Source organism: Centruroides sculpturatus, unplaced genomic scaffold (assembly GCF_000671375.1).
Source record: "Centruroides sculpturatus isolate CEXI.00-Female unplaced genomic scaffold, Cexi_2.0 scaffold1478, whole genome shotgun sequence".
NCBI classification, from domain to species: Eukaryota; Metazoa; Arthropoda; class Arachnida; order Scorpiones; family Buthidae; genus Centruroides; species Centruroides sculpturatus.
The window spans coordinates 49,034-71,629 of record NW_019385636.1 but is presented as its reverse complement, the minus strand read 5'-3'; the positions used below and the strand labels follow the sequence as shown (position 1 = coordinate 71,629).

The 22,596-nt window shown below is 27.5% G+C and overlaps 3 protein-coding genes across 3 annotated transcripts; 1 reads left to right on the top strand and 2 right to left on the bottom strand.

Annotated features, from left to right (window-relative positions):
* Positions 1 to 4,395: 4,395 nt before the first annotated feature.
* LOC111640780 (paramyosin, short form-like) lies at positions 4,396 to 10,899 on the bottom strand. Its single transcript, XM_023386839.1, has 5 exons — positions 9,837 to 10,899; positions 7,488 to 7,683; positions 6,755 to 6,883; positions 5,365 to 5,456; positions 4,396 to 4,587 (listed from the first exon to the last, which is right to left on the bottom strand). The coding sequence occupies exons 1-4, from the start codon at positions 10,355 to 10,357 to the stop codon at positions 5,433 to 5,435; spliced, it is 870 nt and encodes a 289-aa protein (XP_023242607.1). The 5' UTR covers positions 10,358 to 10,899; the 3' UTR covers positions 4,396 to 4,587; positions 5,365 to 5,432.
* A 2,009-nt stretch (positions 10,900 to 12,908) lies between these two features.
* On the top strand, positions 12,909 to 16,549 carry LOC111640783 (cytochrome b5-like). The gene is made up of 4 exons (XM_023386843.1): positions 12,909 to 12,949; positions 14,537 to 14,675; positions 15,383 to 15,511; positions 16,147 to 16,549. Exons 2-4 carry the CDS (start codon positions 14,559 to 14,561, stop codon positions 16,201 to 16,203), a joined length of 303 nt encoding a protein of 100 aa, XP_023242611.1. The 5' UTR covers positions 12,909 to 12,949; positions 14,537 to 14,558; the 3' UTR covers positions 16,204 to 16,549.
* Positions 16,550 to 18,514: 1,965 nt separating this feature from the next.
* On the bottom strand, positions 18,515 to 21,776 carry LOC111640781. Its single transcript, XM_023386840.1, has 3 exons — positions 20,457 to 21,776; positions 19,199 to 19,512; positions 18,515 to 19,128 (listed from the first exon to the last, which is right to left on the bottom strand). Exons 2-3 carry the CDS (start codon positions 19,486 to 19,488, stop codon positions 18,903 to 18,905), a joined length of 516 nt encoding a protein of 171 aa, XP_023242608.1. The 5' UTR covers positions 19,489 to 19,512; positions 20,457 to 21,776; the 3' UTR covers positions 18,515 to 18,902.
* Between the last annotated feature and the right edge of the window lie 820 nt (positions 21,777 to 22,596).

Below are 22,596 nucleotides of genomic sequence, written 5' to 3'. Positions count from 1 at the left end.
TCAAGTTTTTATTCCTTTCAGCTTGTTATTTCTTTGATTTCATTAATTCATTATTTAAAAATTTTATTTATTTTTTTAATGTATATTATTGATTAAGGTGTTAGAATCAATGTTAAGTTATTAATTTAAATTATTAACAACATTAATAATTTAAATCATTAACCAATAATAATTAGAAAAATATCAAGGTGAATTCAAAAGTTAACTGGATCTTATTTAATATTCTGTTATATGAATTATACAATTTCCTGATGTATCAAGGTTCTCTTTAAAGAACATTTCTTAAAAAATATTTGACATGATTTTTAATGAAGCTGTTTATAAAAATTTAAATGTATCTAATGATGACTACTTGGCTCTTTGCCATGACAATGATTGCAATGTATCTAAGGCCTATCTAAAACTGGTATATTTATATATAATTTTATATCTACTTTAATACGAAAAATTTTATATAAAATTGATACATTAGTTTTTTGATACTGACTTATTTAGTTGAATCCTTTCCAAAATAAAAGTGAAGTGTAGACTTATTTTATTTTGATTTTCAATGACAAATTTTTTAGTTTTTATAAGACAAAATCCTAATTTAACTTAACTGAAAATATTTTTATATCTTTTAATATAGTCTATATATATTTATTAAAAGATATATTTTTTTTCCCTCTGAATTCAAAAACAATCATTTGAAACCTAATAATGTATTACATTCATACTTTGTTGAAATTATACAACAGGAATTTTATTGAAAGTAAGTTACCAATATTTAAATTTTCAAGAATAGAAAAAAAAAACCATGCTCATTGACTAGTTTGGAAATGTCAATTTTTAAAAAATTGAACCTAAAATTTTAGTAAAACATATATGTTTTATCAAAAGACTTAATCATTTTTACTGTATACAGCATAAATAATATATTTCATTTGTAATTTCATTATGGAGTTGATTATTCTAATAGTAACAGTTAAAATTGATAACTATTTTACTTTATTGAGATACAAGTATAGTGGAAAGATCATAATTTTTATTCAATTTTTTTGACCTTGATACTATCATGTATATTTAAAAATACCAAACCTTGTTTATTGGTAAACAAAAATTGNAAAATTACTAAAATTATTGACATCATAAGTTTCATATACAGGGTGTATCAGAATGACATTTTAAGAATTTGGGGGATTGTAGAGGATGAAATTTTGAACATTTTGATATAAGGAACCTATAGCCGGAAATTTGAACTAAAGTGTCTACAGCAGTAGGAAGTGCATGACCGCTCTTCACTTTGGTAGTTACCCGTCCATCCATTGACGTCATGTTATTGCTGCAGATGGAAGACTGTAAACACACAACTACAGTGGTCTAACCAAGCCTGTGTACAGGACGTTGTGTACTTAGTGCTTGCTGTCCTTCAGGTTACCCCTTGCATCCACTGGCACTGTGCTGTAAACACACAACTAGTCAACGTGAATCCGTTGTGTATGCAACACCTGTAGGAACAGTTCATGAGCTTACGGAGTACATCTTTACAGCATTTAATACCATCAGAGGGGAGCGTGGCATCTTACAAGAGTCAGACAAAACATGGTTCGTCGTTGCATGTATTATGTAACGAAGTTGGTGGTCGTCACATTGAACTCTAAAGTAGTGCAGCCACTGATTTGATGTACAGTTTGATTGTATGCTACTGTTTTGTCAATAAAACTTGTCATAAATACTGTATTCTGCTGTTTCATTCAACATACCGACTGCATAGAACATGCAAAGCGCTGTAGGAACTTTATATCACATTTCCAGCTATCCTTATATCAAAACATTCAAAAGTTCATCCTCTACAATCCCCCAAATTTTTAAAACGTCATTCTGATACACCCTGTATATTATGACATATTCCATACCTAGAGTATTTAAAGAATGCAATGAGAAATGTTTTATCATTTCTTACATAATTATGCAAATTTATTATTACATTCATTTGATATGGTAACATACTAATAGATGTTGAACAGTCAGTTTGTAAATACTAATTAACGAGGTCACGGCCAGTTTTCAACGCAAAAACATGAACATCTGACGTTCGCGTTTTTGCATTGAAAACTTCACCCACAACCTTTCTATTATTTGAATAAAAGTAGTTAATATTAAACTAAAAAAGAAAAATCTTGTATTAAAACAGTGCTTTATTTAATTAAATAAGCCTCTAACATGGATTAATAAAATTAATGTAAGTACATTTAACTTTACAGTTTAAAAACTAATATATTAATAATATGAACCAAAACACTGGATTATTATTTAAAGTGGCAATGTCTTTTGGTTCATTAAAAGGCTATTGATGTAATTAGTAATATCACATATAATTTTTTATTTACAAGTAGTTAAGTTATGTAAAAATAGGAAATATAAATTTATACACACATTTTTTATGAAGCAACTTATGTTGTGTTTCATATGTTGTGTTTATTGTTAAATTCAATCAAAAACTCCATCTAAACAAAATTTATTTTTTCATCTCTCAAAACAAAATGACGATTTTTGCAGTTTCATAAGTGAAATTTTAGCAATTAAAAACACAAATATTTTTCTTGCAAGAATATGATATTTGCTTATTTATAAATCAATTATGCATTAATATTAAACAATAACAAGTAACCTTTTTTTTTTAGTTAATATTTTCATAAAAATATTTTTCAATTCCTCGTATTAATTAGTAATAAATCATAATCATAAAATATCACTTTAAAAAAATGTCTTGTTTCTATTGAGTATTTCTATAGTTTACTTAAATAAGCAATTATTTTATTATTTATAAAGACTTTAAAAAATCTTTGAAATTATTAAACTTAAAACAACCTGTATAATATAATATAATAATAAAAATATTTTTTTAATAGATAAATAAGAATTTACAAGATGTTTATGTGAAAATTACTAAAATTATTGACATCATAAGTTTCATATACAGGGTGTATCAGAATGACATTTTAAGAATTTGGGGGATTGTAGAGGATGAAATTTTGAACATTTTGATATAAGGAACCTATAGCCNGATTTTCAATGACAAATTTTTTAGTTTTTATAAGACAAAATCCTAATTTAACTTAACTGAAAATATTTTTATATCTTTTAATATAGTCTATATATATTTATTAAAAGATATATTTTTTTTCCCTCTGAATTCAAAAACAATCATTTGAAACCTAATAATGTATTACATTCATACTTTGTTGAAATTATACAACAGGAATTTTATTGAAAGTAAGTTACCAATATTTAAATTTTCAAGAATAGAAAAAAAAAACCATGCTCATTGACTAGTTTGGAAATGTCAATTTTTAAAAAATTGAACCTAAAATTTTAGTAAAACATATATGTTTTATCAAAAGACTTAATCATTTTTACTGTATACAGCATAAATAATATATTTCATTTGTAATTTCATTATGGAGTTGATTATTCTAATAGTAACAGTTAAAATTGATAACTATTTTACTTTATTGAGATACAAGTATAGTGGAAAGATCATAATTTTTATTCAATTTTTTTGACCTTGATACTATCATGTATATTTAAAAATACCAAACCTTGTTTATTGGTAAACAAAAATTGTTTGCATATTAAATAATTTATTTTACATTTTATATTTAACTTCTGGTTAATGTTTTTTTTTATTTTTCTAAATTGTTAATAAAGTTTAAAAACTTTAAGTGTCACCGTGGAGAGATTTTCATTCAAGAAATTTAAGCAGAACGGTAGAATAACAATAACCTGTTATGCATACGTATCCAGTAGTATGATAAGAATATTCAGCCAAAAACATTCTTTGTTATATAACTCAATATAGTAATTTTTATTATTATATTTATATAAATATTTTATTATACAATTCATATATTTATATAAAATTGCGTGTAGGAATAAATTTTATATAAGAGGCCTGTTTAGAAACCTGATCCGTTTTGTATAATTAATAGCCAGAGGCTATTCCGTTCGTTTTAAAAACTCGGGCTTCTCTTCACCAATTGCTCAGTTCAGGTAAGATCTTTTTAAAATCTTTCTAAAGATAAGTTACATCATCTTTAATTACGAATATAAAATAATTTGTGATTTTTATTATAAATTTCTAATATAATTTAAGGTATTTGTAGCATTTTCCGTACACGTTTCTTCACTAAAAATGTCAGAAATATGATCAGGATGCTAATTTTGTACACTTTCAGTTTAAAGTAGTTAAGTCTAAATTTAATTTTATCGCAAGTTAGAGATCAAATTAACTAGTGACATTCTTATCAGTAGGTTCAACTTGAAATCTAATTTTAGTTAATTCACGTTAAATCTTTTGTTAGTTTAACTTAGGCTACGTATGTTCTCGATTGGTGATAAAAATAATAAACTAAATGAACATCTGATGATCTTTTATTCAGATGCCAGAGTCTCTACATTTAACAAACATACCAAAAGGTAAAGCACAATCTCCGTATTTTTTTTTTATTCAACTAATGCACTCTTTTAGGTCTATTATTGTTTTAAAACGGAAAAAAAAAACTAAAGTTTTGGATAATCTCAGGTACGGTTGATCTCCTCAGACATCTACAAAGAAAAAAAACAAGATTTATTATTTAGTTTGACTTAAATCATCTAATTAATGATCCGTAATTGCTTTAAATGCTTAATTCTCATTTTTTCCCTACAACGTAATGTTAGTCTTAACAGTTTAATTTTCATTTATTCTAAAAATATATATTTAACAGAAATAAAGATTGTTATTCTACCAAACAATGTATTTAATTATAGAAAACATGTAGTAGCCTACATCATCAGCATTCTTGCTATTTTATTATTATATTGACTAGCTTGTCTCATAATTCCCCCTTTTTTTTTCTCCTACTAAATAGAAGATTTATGGTTTAAAACATTCTGAGTGACAATTTATATTTGTGTTGAATATCGTTAATCATTTATAGTCATAAATGTCTTGCTTGAGATAATTTGTTTCAAATGATAGTAGCATCTTGCTTCAGATGCTATCATTCAGTTTGCAGCCGAAAATTTTTTTTTAGATTTATTATTGTACAGTGAATAGATTTTAAAACGAATATCTTATAAGTACTTCCAAGAGTATTACAGTATATTTATATATAATTAAATTTACATAAATTTGTATGTTTAAAAAGTCCTTGAGAAATATCGATAAAAAAAAAGTCCTTGAGAAATCGAGAAGATTAAATATAACTAATATCGTCAAAAATTTCCTGGTTACCTTCTTATTTTATTTTATATTACAAATAAAAATAAGTCAATAAGATAAAATAGTTTCGTAATGATTAAATGAAAATATTTAATTTATTAAAATTTAAAAATTCTTACCTTCTGGAAAGGCTTTAAGAGCGACGGACTGTATAGATGTGGTTATAAATCTTCAAAATAAATCACATTCACAATCGTTTGCTTCTTATTGGCTGCATGAAAAAATAACCATCTAAAACATCTTTTAAAAATACAGTGTTTTATAAAATTTAGCATAATTTTGTAATGTTAAATTCATGTTAAGAAGATTGTTTAAGGCTGAACAGAGAGAACATTTTTTTTCCTCTCTTATAGAACTCTTTAGCTATAGAAAGACGTTCCAGAAAGAAATTTGATCTAAGCAAATAACAGGTCTTCAGGTCAAAGCTGTCAAATAAAAAAAGAAGTCTTCTTTTTTAACTGTCAAGTGTCTATATAAATTTGAGACTCCATCTCTGAAACTCATCTGATATATCAGATAATTGAAAAGAATGAGAGATAAATTATGCAGTTATTAGTAACATAATCGTGCTAAACCTTTAAGTTTTTTATTGTTTTAAAAATAATAAAAATATAAAGTTTATACCTTATATGTTATAGTTTTTTTTTTTAAATGTTAAAGTGAATTTAAATTTGAACTGTTCAGATTGAACAGTGTTAAGTCTTCTATACGATTATAAAACTTGAAATAGACTTAATAAAATAGATTTTCTAATAATTAATTATTTAATATATTTTACTAACGGAGTGACGTTTTAAAATTTAATTTAAACGTCAATCTTTACCGTTTACAATACGAACAGACAATCAACGAAGATGTTTACGCCCAACTGCCCCGCCCACACACATCTTTGTACAATGAACGATAGCTTAACAACTTTAATTGCAATCAATTACAATATCGAGTAAGCGAATTGGTTGAAATTTGAATTATATATTAGAATCGTTCTCGTCTTTTAATTATTCGAATAATTATTATTTCTTTTCTTAATTGAGAGCGATTACATTTAGAAATGTCGAATTTAATATTTTTTTCATAGAAAATTAAAGAATTAAAAAAAATCTTAACTCGATTTGATTGCTTTCTTTGCTATCATTAAAAGGGGAGGTTTCTCGACATAAAAGTTGATTGATGGCTTTTGATTATTACTCCAAGAGTCCCGAAAACTTAATCAAATCATATAAATACTTTCTAATATTAGTAATTTTTAGATTTTAAAAAGTTATTTAAGAAATGAGTTTTTTATATTTTAGAAATTTATTCTGGTAAAAAACTAAGTATATTAGAATATATTGTATAGAAAGAAATAATTTTATACATGAGAAATTTATTTTCGGAATGCAAAATTATAGCCCGCATAATGTACATTCGTTAATTATACTCGTAGATATGTAATATTCAAATGAAATACAGTAGTTTATATTCTTGAAGCGGGAAATTTATCATTGGTTATTAGAAAGTAATAAGTACCTGTTCCACACACGACCGGAGATTATCAATTTCGGATTTTAAAATCTGGCACCGACGCTGAGAGGACTCCAATTGCTCCATCGTCCCCTGGAGGTGACGTTGTACGTCTTCGTAATTGGACTGGAGCTCCTGAACAACAATTAAAAACACATTCATACTCACATTCTTTTTTTTTAAATAAATGACTACTAGAATAATGTTTTTGATTGATTAGTTTTGTTAATAAGATGATGATCAAAGTCCTTAATATAGACTATCTATTATAATAATAACCTTAATTATATATTTGGTACTATTTAATCTAAACTTTGTGTTTTTATTTTAAGTTTTAAATTAAATTATTATAAACTATAAGAGGGGGATTGAGTTAGATAAGGTGGTGTTTTATAGTCCATTTTTTAAAATATTTATACATTATTTTAAATGTTTAAATTCATTTTTAAATAGATTTTTAATTATACAAATTAATTTCATTTTTTTTTTAGCTTGATGCATAAATACTTTTTATTTTATCTTCAAGAAAATATTAGTATTCTCATAGTCATAATTTGTATGTGCCTCGTGAGAACATTAATTCTAACGTGGATTTTGGCATGTATGGCACCTACACTTTGTTAGATATATCTATCTTCTTGAAATGTTTTAAATCAGTTGTTTAATAGCAAATTAATTTCGTGCTTTAACAGTTTCTTAATATCGAATCTGCGAACATTATCAACAGAATCGAACTTACGATGACTTGCTTCGCTTGTTTCTTGATCACTTTCTGCAGCTCTAAATTTTGCTGGTTGCTGGCATCTAAAGCCATAGCTAACTCAGTCAATTCGTTCTGGATCTTCCCCTTGGTTCCAATAACTTCACTTTTAATACGACTCTCAGCTTCGACCAAAGATTGAGATACTTGCTCCAGTTCGTGCTGCAAGTCGCGGCTAACGCACAGAAAATATAATCATTACGCGTTTATTTAGTTCTTTAATTATTTTCATTGTTTTTTTTAAAAAAATCATTATTAAATATATTTATTTAAAACCTATTCTCTGCCTTTAAAGCTTCGGAAAACCAATCATATCAAGTTTCTACGATCCGGTTTTTTTATAGTAGAGTACAATGAGTAGAGTCCTTCGTACAATGGATAGTTTTTCGGGGAATCCGTGGCCCAGTAATGCAGTTTTTTCATCGTTTATAGCCATCAAACTTAGTCCTATTGTTTGTCGAATGTGAAGTGAACTTTCTAGCACTTTAACCTTGCCGTTCCAATAACCGACATTCTGTCACTTGCTATTAATGGATGTTGGACTAAGTTTACGGTTTTCGGAGCCAGAAATATCTGGACTTCATCCAATTTGTATAAAATGTAATCATTTTTATCGAAGACGTCATTTTATCTTCCAATTAGCCCTTTCTGACGATAGAAATGCAATAAAATTACTTAATAAAACTCACTTTTGAACTCTGTATTACGTTTAAAACATTGAAATTAAATGGAAATAAATTGTTTTTAAAAGAAAAAAAAACAAGGTTAGAATTATGTTAAATGAAATTAAATTTTAAAAAAATTAGATTCGAGTTTAGTTCATTTGTTTTTGAAACTAAAATCTTTTTAAAGCGTTTTAAGGCTCGTAAATTTAAATACAATTAGTGCGCTTTTATAAAGTTATATCATTGTTTAAATATGTTAAGAAGATTCAAATGTATTTGAAAAAAACTTAATTGTAAATATTTATTAATAGTTTTATTTTTTTTAAATTTAAATATTTATTCACGAAATTATTTATTAAAAAACTCGAATTAATTCTTTCCACAGAACCGAAATTAGTTAAGAAACATTATTACTTTAATTAAAATTAATTGATTTCTGTAATTGATTTGTTCAAAATGTATACGTTTCGTCTTTTTTTAAAGTTAATATTAAGCAATTAATTTAATTACTGAATAAATTAGATTCCTTCTTAGGTAATTATACTTGAAAACACCGTTTTAATGATCATACAAGTAGCTAACCACAATTTAAGGAGAGATTAACTGAAAAAAAAAAGTATTGTTTAAATGGATATTGACTATGTAATTGGTATTTTACATAATAATCGAATTAAGTGTAGGACAAATAACAGCTTTGTATTATTTTTATATTATTATATCAAAGTATGAGCTCAAGTTTAACTATAAAATTTCTGTCTGAGATAATTTTTTTCAGGTTTTAACTGAACATTACAGAATTTAAATTCTTATTATATTACTTTTTTTCTTGTTTTTATAACCGGGAATTGTATATATATTATTCCTATCACGAAATTGAATCATAAAACAAGCTACAAAATTCATGTAGTTTTTAATAGCCCTTGGTTGAGATAGCTGCATCTTGAATTTTAAACGAGTTCTCTTGTGTTTTAATAGCTAATATTATGATTTATTTCAGCTTTAACACGAAAAGTTCTCTAAATAAATCATATTAATACGTAGTACTATTAAATTAGCTTTTATAACTTTCTCGAAAATCACAGTAATTAATAATTTCGTCAAATTATAAGTTTCTCATTTAAATTGAAAATTACGGTAATTAATTAAAAATATATATATACCTTGAAATGACTTTCTTACAAATTAATTATAGACTGAAAACTTGCAAGTACTAATAAATGGAATTTGCTGCTATTAAAATCTTATTTTTCTCATTCCAGTTTCTATTATTGTGTATTTTTAAATCGTCTAATGAATCACATGTAACAACCTCAATTAGATGAAAATAGAATGGGATTGTACTTATTCATTTCGTTTAATTAGATACTACAAGGGATTAATCGGGATTAAATTGTTGGTTTTCTTGATTACAAGGGGTTAATTAATTAGGATTTAAATCACTTTGACATGATTGGTTTTTGAAGAAATTAACAAACAATTAAAGTGTATTAATCTGGTTTCACTATGAAAGAGCTATAAATAGAAATTAGGTCAAATTGCACTATTGTTCTTTCTGATTACGACAATAGAAAGTGCAAGGACTTAATGATGTTTAACTATCTTAATTATTTGGATATTCCTAAATATATATTTAGTTCCTCTTTTTATATATATAGATACTCACCATTTATCTGCCCAATATGATGAAGAATCTTGAGATTGCGTTATTTCTTCTGCAAATTGATCCATCATATCTGATCTTTCGATCCTTTTCTTCCTCTTCCTGCGTGCCTTTCTATCTTCAATTTCTGCAAAGAATTCATCATCGGCCAGCGCAGATCTAGTAGTGGGCAGTGTTATTTCGAAATCTAATGGTCTGATTCTTGGACCAAGGAAATCGCTTTCGGTTAATGATGAGGGCATTTCGGGTCTTACTCTTGATCTTGGACTGGATGGCGATCCTCCTCCTCTTAATCGTGGAACAACGGGATCGGAGGTCGTAGGCAATGGTCCCGATGTCACGATCGATCCAGCAAAACTGGTCATGGCGAGATCTGGTCGATCCGAACGGACATGGGTTTGTCTCAAAGTTTCGTGGTATTTCTTCTCGATACTATCGAGAGTCCCCGAGTACAAACTATTTCCGAATTTGTAATTATCGTCGTAAATTGCCGTGTACGGTCTTCTCCAGGTTCTTGGTGCCATGTCGAGAATATTTCTTATCGAAGAAGTAACAACTAAAAGGATAAATCTAACACACTTAGGGGGACAGAGTACAGAATGAAGTAATCTGGATGGTGCTGAATTCGATTCTATTTTTCTACGGTACCATCAGATATTCGGGTTCGTAAAGTATAGAAGTGGCTCCACCTGCTTCCGTTACTATTTTCTGCAACTAATCTCCTTTTCTATTTTAGTGTTTTTCTGGGCAACAAATTGTCCTTGACAGATTTATTCTTTAACCCGAATTAAAAACTGCGCTTATGAATTTTCTGCATCGGTTTTTCTAAGTAAAATAATTCGCAGTGCCACAACGATGAGGAGTGCATTTCATCTATCATTTCAATCTCTAAAAAAAACGGCCATCCTCTTGTCTATTTTTGTTATTGTCATTCCATCGAGAAAATGCTGACAGCTGCTGAAAGTAAAATAGAAGTATCAAACTGGATGAACGCCATATTTGCTGAGAACTATTCGCCTGTGTCCTTTGATAGGGCCTAGTTTAATGTTTGACACTTATCATTTCTTCATTCTACAGATAATTTCCTCTTTAAGTATAATTCCTGTAGGTATATCAGACCTACTTATACACAGCTGTTACATCTAAGGAAAAAAAAAAAGTCATATTTAACATTATGTAAAAAATTTCTGCAGGGTTATGCTATTTTGTAACATACTTATGTAGAACTTTTGTTTATTTAAATAATAAATTGTAAGTGATACTGATTTTCTGCAACATCTGTTCTTAGTTCACAATGACCACATTTACACGTTTCTATTTTTAAATATGTCATGGTTAAATAACGACGAGAATCTTTTTTATACGTTTATATACATTGAATCCATTCTCACTCGATGTTGTTAAAACAAATCAATTTTTGGAATTTTTCTAATATCCCACGGATTAAATAAAAATTCGAGAATTAAATAACATTTACTCAAGATTTAATTTACGTGAATTAAATCTTTTTTTGTTATGTTTATCTTGTCAAATCTACAAAATCCTTCACTGTTTATCTCGTAGAGTCATTCAGATTTTTCAGCAGTGAAAAGTCTTTCTGCCAAGAATTTCTCAGCAACCGAGTAAACATTAGATTAATTAAATTAATCTCAATTAATGTTTAACATTCTGTATATATTAAATTTTTTAAACGTCTTAATTAAGACATCAATTTCTTACTTTTTCTTCTATTTTGAAAGAAACCCACACTATGAATAATATTGGTTTACAACACCATAATTTCAATTTATTCCACCCCGAATTAATAATTAGGTATATACTTAATTGCTATGCAGCATCATTGTTGATTAGTAAAAAAAAAAAAAAAAGAAAATTGTAGTCAGAAAATAGTGTTGAATGTTTCAAGGTTAATCATGATTCAAGTCACGCTTTGATAAAGCGATGTAATAAAAATAAGTGATACTGATGATAGGAATTTATTTCCTCGGGAATAAATTCCTATTTTTCTATTTTTTCCCCTGTTTTAACGATAATTTTAGCATACAAATTTTTCAGGAAAGTTGAAACTTTAGCTATATATAAAGTAAATGTATTTACGACGTAAATTTAGTTAGTATTGAAGGAAATTTTGATATTTTTAATAAAGGATACTTAAGAAATTAGGTTAAAAAACTATCGTATCTATATCAAATCTACTCAAAAAATGTTTTTTTTTTCAACAAGTTTTTTGGTATTTTAAAAACTTTATCAGTTTTTAATCAATTAATACACAAGTCTTCATTTTGATGTTTAAATCTAAAAAAGTCTATTAAAATAAAATTTATATGTACAAGTTTTATATCACATTTAATTAGACTGTTTATAGTGATTTTAACCATAAAATATCACGTTTAACTGCTTTTTAATATTAGAATCTACTTTATTTTATATAAAAATTTTAATTCGTCAATAAATTATAAAAATAATAAAAATTTAGTCACAAAATTTGATTTTTTTTTAATAACAGGAAATGGTTAATTTATTTCAAATTTACGGAGAAAAGTTCAGAGAAGCCATTAAAAATGGCAAAAATTCATATAATTGCTGAAACTCTTATTTTAATTATAGCCTATATTTACATGCAAAATTGCTAGAGAGTTTTATATTCTTTGAACGTAAAACTTAGTAGATAACGTTATCTTTTTCTGCTAATTTGGTCATTTTTTTTAAAAGAAAACAAGCAAACAAAATGAGTTAGCCTAATTAAAAGCGGTATTTTAAAAATTACTTTTACAAAAAGCAGCAATTATTATTGTACAGTACATGAAATTAAGGCTTTTTGAATTCTTTGAACCGAATGATAACTGAAGCAAGTGACCTTGTAGCAAAGTTTTTAAGCAAGAAAAGATCGTTTTTGACTACATTTTCAACAGAGATATGAATATTCGAATAAGATAAGGATGCTGTTACTATTCGTCAGTACTGTAATTTGTCTTCGTTTATCTAAAGAAAAAAAAAATAAACTAGTGTTTGTTGTGAAATCTATTTTGGCAAAAGTTTCCTTATTATTATTTCTCGCTTCATACGAAGTTTCATTAACCACTTTGGTGATTATAATTCTTCATAATTCATACAAGGTATGCATTTTATAAGCTTAAAATTCGAATTATTAATTATTTATGAAAGAATTCTAATTGTGTATGTATTACTCTATGATTACACTGTTCAAAAATTAAATTTATGTAAATACATATGAAACTAGATCTAATTTGAATTCTTCTAAATAAATCTGAGTCGAAATGATAATTTTTTTTTTCATTTTATAACTTAATATCTTTTACAATTTAAATTAAATAAATTGGGAATTTTGTAGATCTCTGGAATAATCTGTAGCTTTGAAATAGGTAAATTAACATTGACTAAAATCTATTTATAGTATTTCATTCAATGATTTTTGCCTTCTTTCGAACCTTTTGGCCAGATTTATGATGTTTGTTTTGGAAGAGAAGGTATAAAGTGATTAAAACGTGCTTACCTACTTCTACATTAAAAGAGGGTTTTGTTTATTAGAGGTGTTAAACAGAAAAATGGGACATTTGTAAACAAACACGCTAATATTTTGTTAAGGTGTTAACAGATTAAATAATCTCGAATCATTTAATGCATTTTAGATGTGATAGATGAGAGGAATTTTAATTAAGAATTATGAATTTATAAATATTTATAAAGCAAAAAAATCGATCGAATTACTAGATTATGGGAACAGATATATTATACATACAGTATCATATTTAACATAATTTTAAAATAAAATGACGACAAAGTACTCTGTAGATCGAAATTTTATAAACTTCAGAAGTGCAGAAACACATGCGATAGGTTTTCGTCTTATTGTCAGTCACATCGTTAACATGTTTATTGTGATAGACATACAGATTCTTGTCGTTTCTCCCTTGCCATCGAAACAATTTCCCATTCTAGTGAGTTAAAAAAGTGGGCCACTGAAACTAAATTTAATATTCCGCTATAATTTATCGAATGTAGCAATGCACACCACCAAAAATTGGCGTCAAACACTCATTTTTCGCACCTACTCGCTCCCTTTCAAATGCCGAATGACTTTTCGCTATTATCAGCCAGCTAAGCTTTCTGGGGAAGTTTTAACAGTATTTGCTTTAAACTAAAATAAAATTTTGGCTTTTGAAGAGGAAGACGACGTCATAGATGTGCTGATGCGGCACACAAACTCCTACTTCAATCGTCAAAAATATCCTCATTTATATATAAGCTCCCATCTTTAATACATTCTTAAAAATAACCCGACGACAATAAAATATAAGTTTTTTTTATTTTAAAAATGTTAGTAAAATTAATACTTTATGCACATTTTATACATCTTCAGCTATCTGAACATGAAATTAAATCTTGTAAAAAATAAGATATATTTTGTATATTTGCAATATCCTATAACTTAGCTTTATATATGCAAAATATACAGATACATGTACATATTTTATAGTAAAATATGCTGTAAGATATAATATATACACGAGTGTCTCGTTTTTTTTTAGTAAATTAATCCAAGTTTTCATCACAGATTATAAATCACGTTAAGTCATCCGTTAAGAATAATCACAAACGTCAATTTAGAGCAGTTACTTCGCTCATATCTTTCATCGGTATTTACAAGTATAAAGCTCAATTTTTCCTTATTTTCTGTATAGGAATTAAAGAAAATTGTGCTGAATGAGAAAATCTGCTTCATATTACACATTAGCAGAAGTACGTCAACACTGCGAGGCACATGACTGCTGGATAATTATTTACGATAAGATCTACGACGTGACCCATTTTTTATCTCAGGTAAATAGTTTCTATAATATGAATCTATAAAAAAAAAAGAGAGTACTTAGAAGATTATTATTTATGTGTGTTTTTTTCTATGAGAAAATTGCGAGAAGTTCGTTGACTTGTATTCTAAAATAGCAACTGCATGTAACAATATGAGTAGATCTCCAGACACAATAGAATTATTGTCTCTCTTCCAAGCATCCAGAACCATCTTGTATCATTTTTGTTTTTGTATTTATTATTATAAAGTAGAAAAAAATAGATACTTTTCGATTGTTACGAGGCTAGAAATTGTATAAAAATGCTTTGGTGTCATTAAACCAATAATAAAAATGTAAAATGGCTGAAAGAAATGAAAAGCTGTCAAGATGAGAATAATTTTGCAGCCTGCCTTCTTTTTTTTCTTTGTATAATTCTGATGTAAAGATTGTATCCTGTCATCTTAACTAACGAGTGAGACATAAAATAAGAAAAGTAAATTAACATGCCATAATTTTCTTTTAATAAATTCAAAAATATAGACTGCATGTTAATAAATAACGTATAATATATTCAAGTAATGTCTTATGCAGATTACTTGCAACAAAAAAAAATGAAATGTAGCCTATGTGATATGTAATTCAATCTGTATTCGAATCCCTACGTTATTTTAAGGCATTTATTTATTTATTTATTAAATTAACGCTTCCAATATTATAAAACAATATATTATTTTCTAGCATCCAGGAGGAGAATATATTCTCTTAGAAAATGCTGGAAGGGATGCGACTTTATCTTTTCTCGGTGCATATCACAGTAATCAGATACTTGTAGAAGCTGAAAAGTACTGCATTGGATATTTAGTACAGGTAAAAATTATATAATTAATTCGTTAATTATGCTTATTTTGTATTTATGATCACAACATCAAACGATCGCCTAATTATCGGGCTATAATATGGCTATATTAAATGATTGGAACTAAGTAATTTGACACTTAGAGGTAGGCGTTAGGCGCCATCTCTTAATTAAATTAATAATTAAATAAATAAATTTAGAACATTCTGGAATAAAAGAACTGGCCCGGGACGGGGCTTGAACCCGCAACCTCCGCTTGCCATGCGGTGCGCTTGCCAGTAACGCAACCCGGACCCCGAGCGAGTCTTCGCTTCCAGAAGTATATTAGATTTAGATATAACCTTACTTGGTTAAACTGGCGTAACTGGCAAGCGCACCGCACGGCAAGCGGAGGTTGCGGGTTCAAGCCCCGTCCCGGGCCAGTTCTTTTATTCCAGAATGTTCTAAATTTATTTATTTAATTATTAATTTAATTAAGAGATGGCGCCTAACGCCTACCTCTAAGTGTCAAATTACTTAGTTCCAATCATTTAATATAGCCATATTATAGCCCGATAATTAGGCGATCGTTTGATGTTATTATCTACTCGGGCTGTGAGTTGATGTTTATTTATATGTATTTATGATCTCTTATTTAATTTTCTAGCACGAAAGATTGAATTTCTTACAATCCGGATATGATACCATTCAATCTACTTCATGACCATAGAAGAATTTATAAAAAAAAAAGAAAACTATCTTATAAATTACTTTATTTTTATATTGTTTTATGAGAAAATTTTCTTTTTGTTTACTAATTCTCTTAAAATGATTTATTAAATGTAATAATATATTTTAAAAATTAATATATTATAGTTTTTTTCTAACATTTTTAGATAAGACTTCAGAACTGGTTAATTAAGTACAGTTTATTTAAGAAATTTAAGATGTATTTAAATTAAGGACTTTCCAAAAATGAAAACATCATCTTTTAGTCAGTCACGGCTTTATTGAATTAGACGTCATTCGCGTAATGGGTGATCATAATTAAAGTATCCCTATTCAACCCTTTCTAGAGATATTTAGCAATCTAAATGCGACCAAATCTGGTATGCTGACACTTCGGAAATGTGGAAGACATTTACGTAAAATAAAATTTGTATCAAAACTCGCCACTATAGAGTTTTCGGCGCTGCAAGCAACGAAAAACCAGTTTCATTTGTGAGAACACGTTGCAAATTTGAAGGCCTTGAAAGACATCATAGAGGATCAATTACGATCGGTCGTTGAACATACTATAGGCCTACATCTTCAGTTTTTACACCTTCAGAATGGCGGTCGTATCTTCGGCTCACTAAGATATCTGCATAGATGTCTTCAGCATTGCTAATTTCGAAGTCTTCCCTATAAAAAAAACTTGTCGGGGGATTTTTAGAGGTAATAAGTATTTTCTTTTTATTTTCCTAAAATTTTCCCAGATTAGGATTGGATAGTATTGATGGATAAGGCAACGAAATACATGGGCGTGCCAAGAGGGTGTGGCTCCCGAGAGGACTTTCTATGGGAAACTGGCCTCTATTTAGGAAGAAAACCCGAAAAACCTCATGCTGCCAGCCCATTGGTGAAGTGCGAATCGTGCCCAACTACCGATGTTCAGTGGTTTTTTTCCCTACTCGATCTCTGGTGGACATTCTCGGTTTAGGAAAACGCAATTACGATTTGTTACAAATACCGTGTTACAATTTATTGCTATATTGTGCTAGTGTTTAAAACTGATCATTAATTTAAAAAATATAACAGTACAGAAGTGATCACAATTGGTATCAAGAAACAAAGGCCAGATATTGCGTAACAGAAAAACAAAATGCAATGTTATTTTATCTGTTATACTTAACACTGTTAACTGTGCCAGCGCTGAGATATGCTGAAAACTAAAACGGAGCTGCACAATTCCAGTTCCAGCCACTGTCCAGGCAACCACTAGAAAGCCAATAATTAGCCCAACTTCTTATTTTAATAACGAAACAGAACAGTATAGGATATTGTGTTCCTTTTTATTTCGTTAGTAATTTTTTAATATTGAAGCTAGCTATTTTGGAATCAACTTTACACGTTTTACGCCTCAAACAAACTCTTCCCTCAAGGTTTTTATCAAGACCATCCTCAAATCTGTGGTATTTCCCCAACTTGACGACAGTCTTGTACAAATGAAAAGCTTGTTGCTTGTAGCGCCAAAAACGCCATAGTGGCGAATTTTGACACTCATTTTTTTTTTAAAGAAATGTCTTTGCATGTCCTGAAATACCACCATAACGAATTTGGTTGCATTTAGATAGCTAAATTTCTCCGTAGAGAGTGTTGAATAGGGCTATTTTATTAAAATCATTCAGTATTTTATATAGAGTAATTTTATGTTGTTTACAATAATTGTTCAATTTATTATAGCCCTATTAAAATTGAACATTGTTAGATCATTTTCATAAACGATAGCGCAGTAGATGTCCCCAAATTCAGAGATATTGAGGCATTTATACGCCTCATTTTTTGGATTTAAGAAATTCAAGTTATGGACGAGTTTCAGTGGTGAAATTTAAGATGGGGGAATAATTCAAAAAAACCTTTGTATTATTAACAAGACCAAGAACATATTTTTGTTTCTTCTTCGTGTTTCTTTCGTTCAACAATGTTAAATTTTCTTTAGATGGAATCCAGAATCCATGAAATCCAGCATCTGGAATCCATGAAATTTTCTTTAGATGGAAAGTTGGACTCAAATGTTTCATTGTTAATATAAAATTATAATAAATATACTATAAATATAAATACTTAAAAAATTTATATAGATTTATTTAACTAATTTTTTCATTGTGCATAAGCCTATATATAAATGCAATTAATTATTTTATATAATATAATATATTATTGTTATGTAAGTAAAAGTTCACTAGCAATTCACCTTTATTTTTTCAAACTATCTTTTATTTTAAAAAAAATTATATATATATATATAGTTTGTAATTATAAATAAATTAATTTAGCAATTTAATGTGTCAATTATTTTATCCAAATGTTATTTTTATTAATTGAAGGAGACCAGAACAATTGTTCCAGTTACATTGTGATTTTAAACGAATTTGTATAAAACTTTTTAAATAAAATGTAATTAGAATTTCTCAAATTTTTGATATGTTGAATCGTTCGTTATGTACGGTATTACTTATCAACCAGGAGGTCCCAAAGAAACGTTATTTTCTCTCTTTAAGAGAATCACAAGCTAATAAAATATTAAGAAACTACGTTATAGTTTGTAAATTTTAAAAAAATTTAGGACCCTTTAAGTAAATATTAAAAGTTTTGATTAAAAATTGATTTACTTAATTTTCAAGTATAATAATTTATTAATAAAAACTCATCTTAGAAAAATCATTTTGATTTATTTTTCGGTTGTAGATGTTGACCATCATCAATCTGATCTTCTACGTCATCATATTGATCCACCTCTTCGTCCTCGAGACACTCCCTACTATAACTCCTATAAGAAACCTCCGAAATTTGTAAAACACCTTCTTCTAACTCGTCTTCCATCTTTTTCTTCCTTCTCATTTCTACAGCTTTTGTAAAAAGCCGAAATTTTTCCAATTCGACGAGTCTGAAAGATTTCATATTCGATCTTAAAACATTTCTTTTTCCTGTTGTAAATGTTAATTTTATAAATATACCTGCTAAAAAATCTTTCGTCCTTCTCTGTCGAAGGTCTTTCGTCAGTTATCATCCTCCAATCTGTATCTCTCCAGTATAGTTTCTCCAAGTTGATATAACGAAGAACAGACGGTGTAGGATCTTCAAATGGGTATTCATTACTCTGATTTAGCTCCGTTTCTTCCCATTCTTCGCTTCTAAGCTCTTGTTGAGGTACACTATCCAAAATCAATTGTAATTGCTCTTCCGAAATGATATTTAAAGTGCTAAAATCTTTATACACTATCGGGTACTTCTTCCACTCAGACATGAGCCAAATCTTTCACTTTGTATTCTATATTATAATAATAATAATAATGTTTGAATAATAAACCTCTTGCGGAGGGAAAAACATTTAAAAAAAGTCCACTAAACCTAATGAAAAATTAATAAGTAATGATTTAAATTTAAAAACTAAACCACGTGCCAAAATATAAAAAAAATATATAGAATTTATTTTAGTGTGATTGGATTTTTTAGGGCTTTTATACTTCTATCAATGAATATTTAATTAGAAAAATTTAGTCTACAGAATATAAACTTCGTACATAATTTTTTATTGATGAAATATAAATGAAGTTTGAGTTTTTCTGATATAAAAAAAGAGAAATATTCATTAATTTAATCGATTTTAGATTTAAAATTTATAAATTTTAACTACTTCGTAATGAATTTTTATTAGTTTCATCAACTTTATTTAGTCTATAAAATTTCGTGAATGATTTTTAGATTATATTAAGAAAACTTTAAATAATTTTTATATAAAAATTCTAATTAATTTCGGTATTTTTTTACCACTATTTTTATATCTAATTTTTTAAAAACTATTTCAAAAAATTAGACATTCAGAAAGAGCATTAATAATACTAGTTTCCGTATATAAAACTATGAAAGCGCATTCAGAATTTTAATGGCGAATGCACTTTTAATGATTATAATTAAGTGAAAAAAATTAATTAACAACAAATATTTTAAAAAATGAGAATTTTTTTTATAGCAAAAAATATATAAAAAAAGTTTCATTTAAAAAGGACGTAACTTAGCTTGAAACTGTTGCCATAACAAAGTAACGAGTGATTTTCTTCTGTTAGAAACAACTCGAGCATAATTTATAGAAGAATAAAACTAACAATATAACTAAAATTAATTTTTATAGCTACATAAATACTTTGATGCCCCATTTTTATAACTACCTCAACCATTATCTAACTTAAAAAAAATACACTGTAAAGTACTTACTTTCAGTTAAATAACTAGAAAATTCCGCAAAGTTTATAACTTAATATATATATAACAAAATTAATGGCTCGATTAATTCGACTGAAAATCGTTTTATAGCGAGGGAGGGATTTTAGCGAGAAACATTTAATGATCATTTTCTGCTTTGGTAACTAAACTAAGAATGTTACTGGATCCATATTAACCGCAGCGTGTCTAATTTAATAGGTATAATTATTATAAAGTTCGGCTATTATTCAAATTTTCTATGCAACTTGCGCTCTTTGTATACTTATAAAATGTGTCGATCGTTCAAATTAAAGTAACACTATTCGCTGTAACTACAATTAATTAATATTTTCGTGTTGATATAAAGTTTGAACTATTTATGACTCGTTAATGTTAAACTGTATTGAGGCTCATTTAAGATAAAAATAAACTTAAAGGAAATCAAAATACGGGACATTTTATGATAAATATTTGAAAATTTATTCGTATAAATTTCTAAATTATTTACGATATGCGCTTCCACGAAGGGGGGAAATGAATAATTCAAAATACATTAGAAAGTGCGTGCAAAGAAATGATTTAAAGGACAATTTTGGTAGGTCAACATTTGAATATTAATTTTAAAATAACTTCCTAAAAATATTTATAAGTTAACAACTTAATTGTCTAAGCAGGCATCATTTTTTTACGGAAAATTATTACTTTAATTTACGTTGAGAAATATTAGTAAAGTAACTTAAAATATTATTTTTAATCGTAGCTCTTAAACGTGAGATAAGTTAAGAGATAAGATTGAGACGATAATATATGAAAAGTAATAAAATTATAGAGTTGATCCGATTAATATTCATGTAATGTCATCAGTTAAGCGGAAAGATTAATATACGGTTTACGAATGGATTCTACACTCACCTGTCTAAGTGATTCCTCACTAACACTTTACTGAATTATCGATTTTTTCCAACGTGACTAAGTACTACTACTACTACTACACGTTTCGAAAATAAAAGATTTTTAATTATTATTATTATTATTATATTAAACATTTTGGAGACTTTTCAATGATTTATTCATATTATACTACATATACTGCAATTAAAATACTTTGCAGTGTTTCCTTATTCAGTTTAAACATTTTAATCCCTAAACAATTATTAACTAAGCGTAAACCTCAAGTTTTATTGATTTACAAGAATTTAATCTTTGTAATGTATAAAGTACACAAATGATATTGAAATTTTCCGAAAATTTAGTGTATTTTTGGATTCATTACACTAGATTATTGAAAAATTTAAAAGTAATTCGAGAGATGGCATCACACGCACTGTACTGTGTTAAAAAGTATTTTCAGATTATTCTTTAAAACTCTAAAAATTACTATAAAATTATTCTTAATTATTATGTACTGTTTGTATTATTTATTATAGTAATATATAGGTATAGATGGTTTGATACAAACAAAACATAGTTAATAATAGTATAGTATTAATATAAAATTGTATTGATTGTATTCTCGAAATTATGTAGATTTTTTTACATATTAAGTCAATATTTTACAATTGCAAACTGTATAGAAAATAAAATAATTTTTGTTTTTTAGAGTGAGTAAAATATTAATACACGAACTATACATTTGTATGATAGAAAATAGAAGAAATAAATCAACAAAATGTGACTTTTTTAAAATAATAATCGTTCACTTACATAATTATATACAATAAATTGTGTAAAGTATTTAATAAAAAGAAAGCATTAATGTTTTTCATTAAACTGTTTACCGGATATTAAATAAATTAATTGCAAGTTAAGGCATATCTAGTGACATTTCCCACCAGCTCGTGGATCCGAATTCATGATGGATAGGGTTAGAAGCGACCTTAATGCCCTCAAAGTTGAAAGGGTCAAAAAATGTATGCAAACTTATGATGATTAGATTTATGCAATTATGTAAATCAGCCAGGAGTTTGTTTTCCTCTTATGTTGCTTAAGCTTAGGTGTATAATCATTTTTGCTGGGTGGTCTTTGATGTTTGATTTGACAGTAATCAGAAGCGTAATCAGAGTGGGCCGGACCCCTTCTTGGTTACGACATTGCTCCCTTACCACTAAAAATAAATTAAACGAAGGAAAAATACGAAATAAGTAGGCTACAG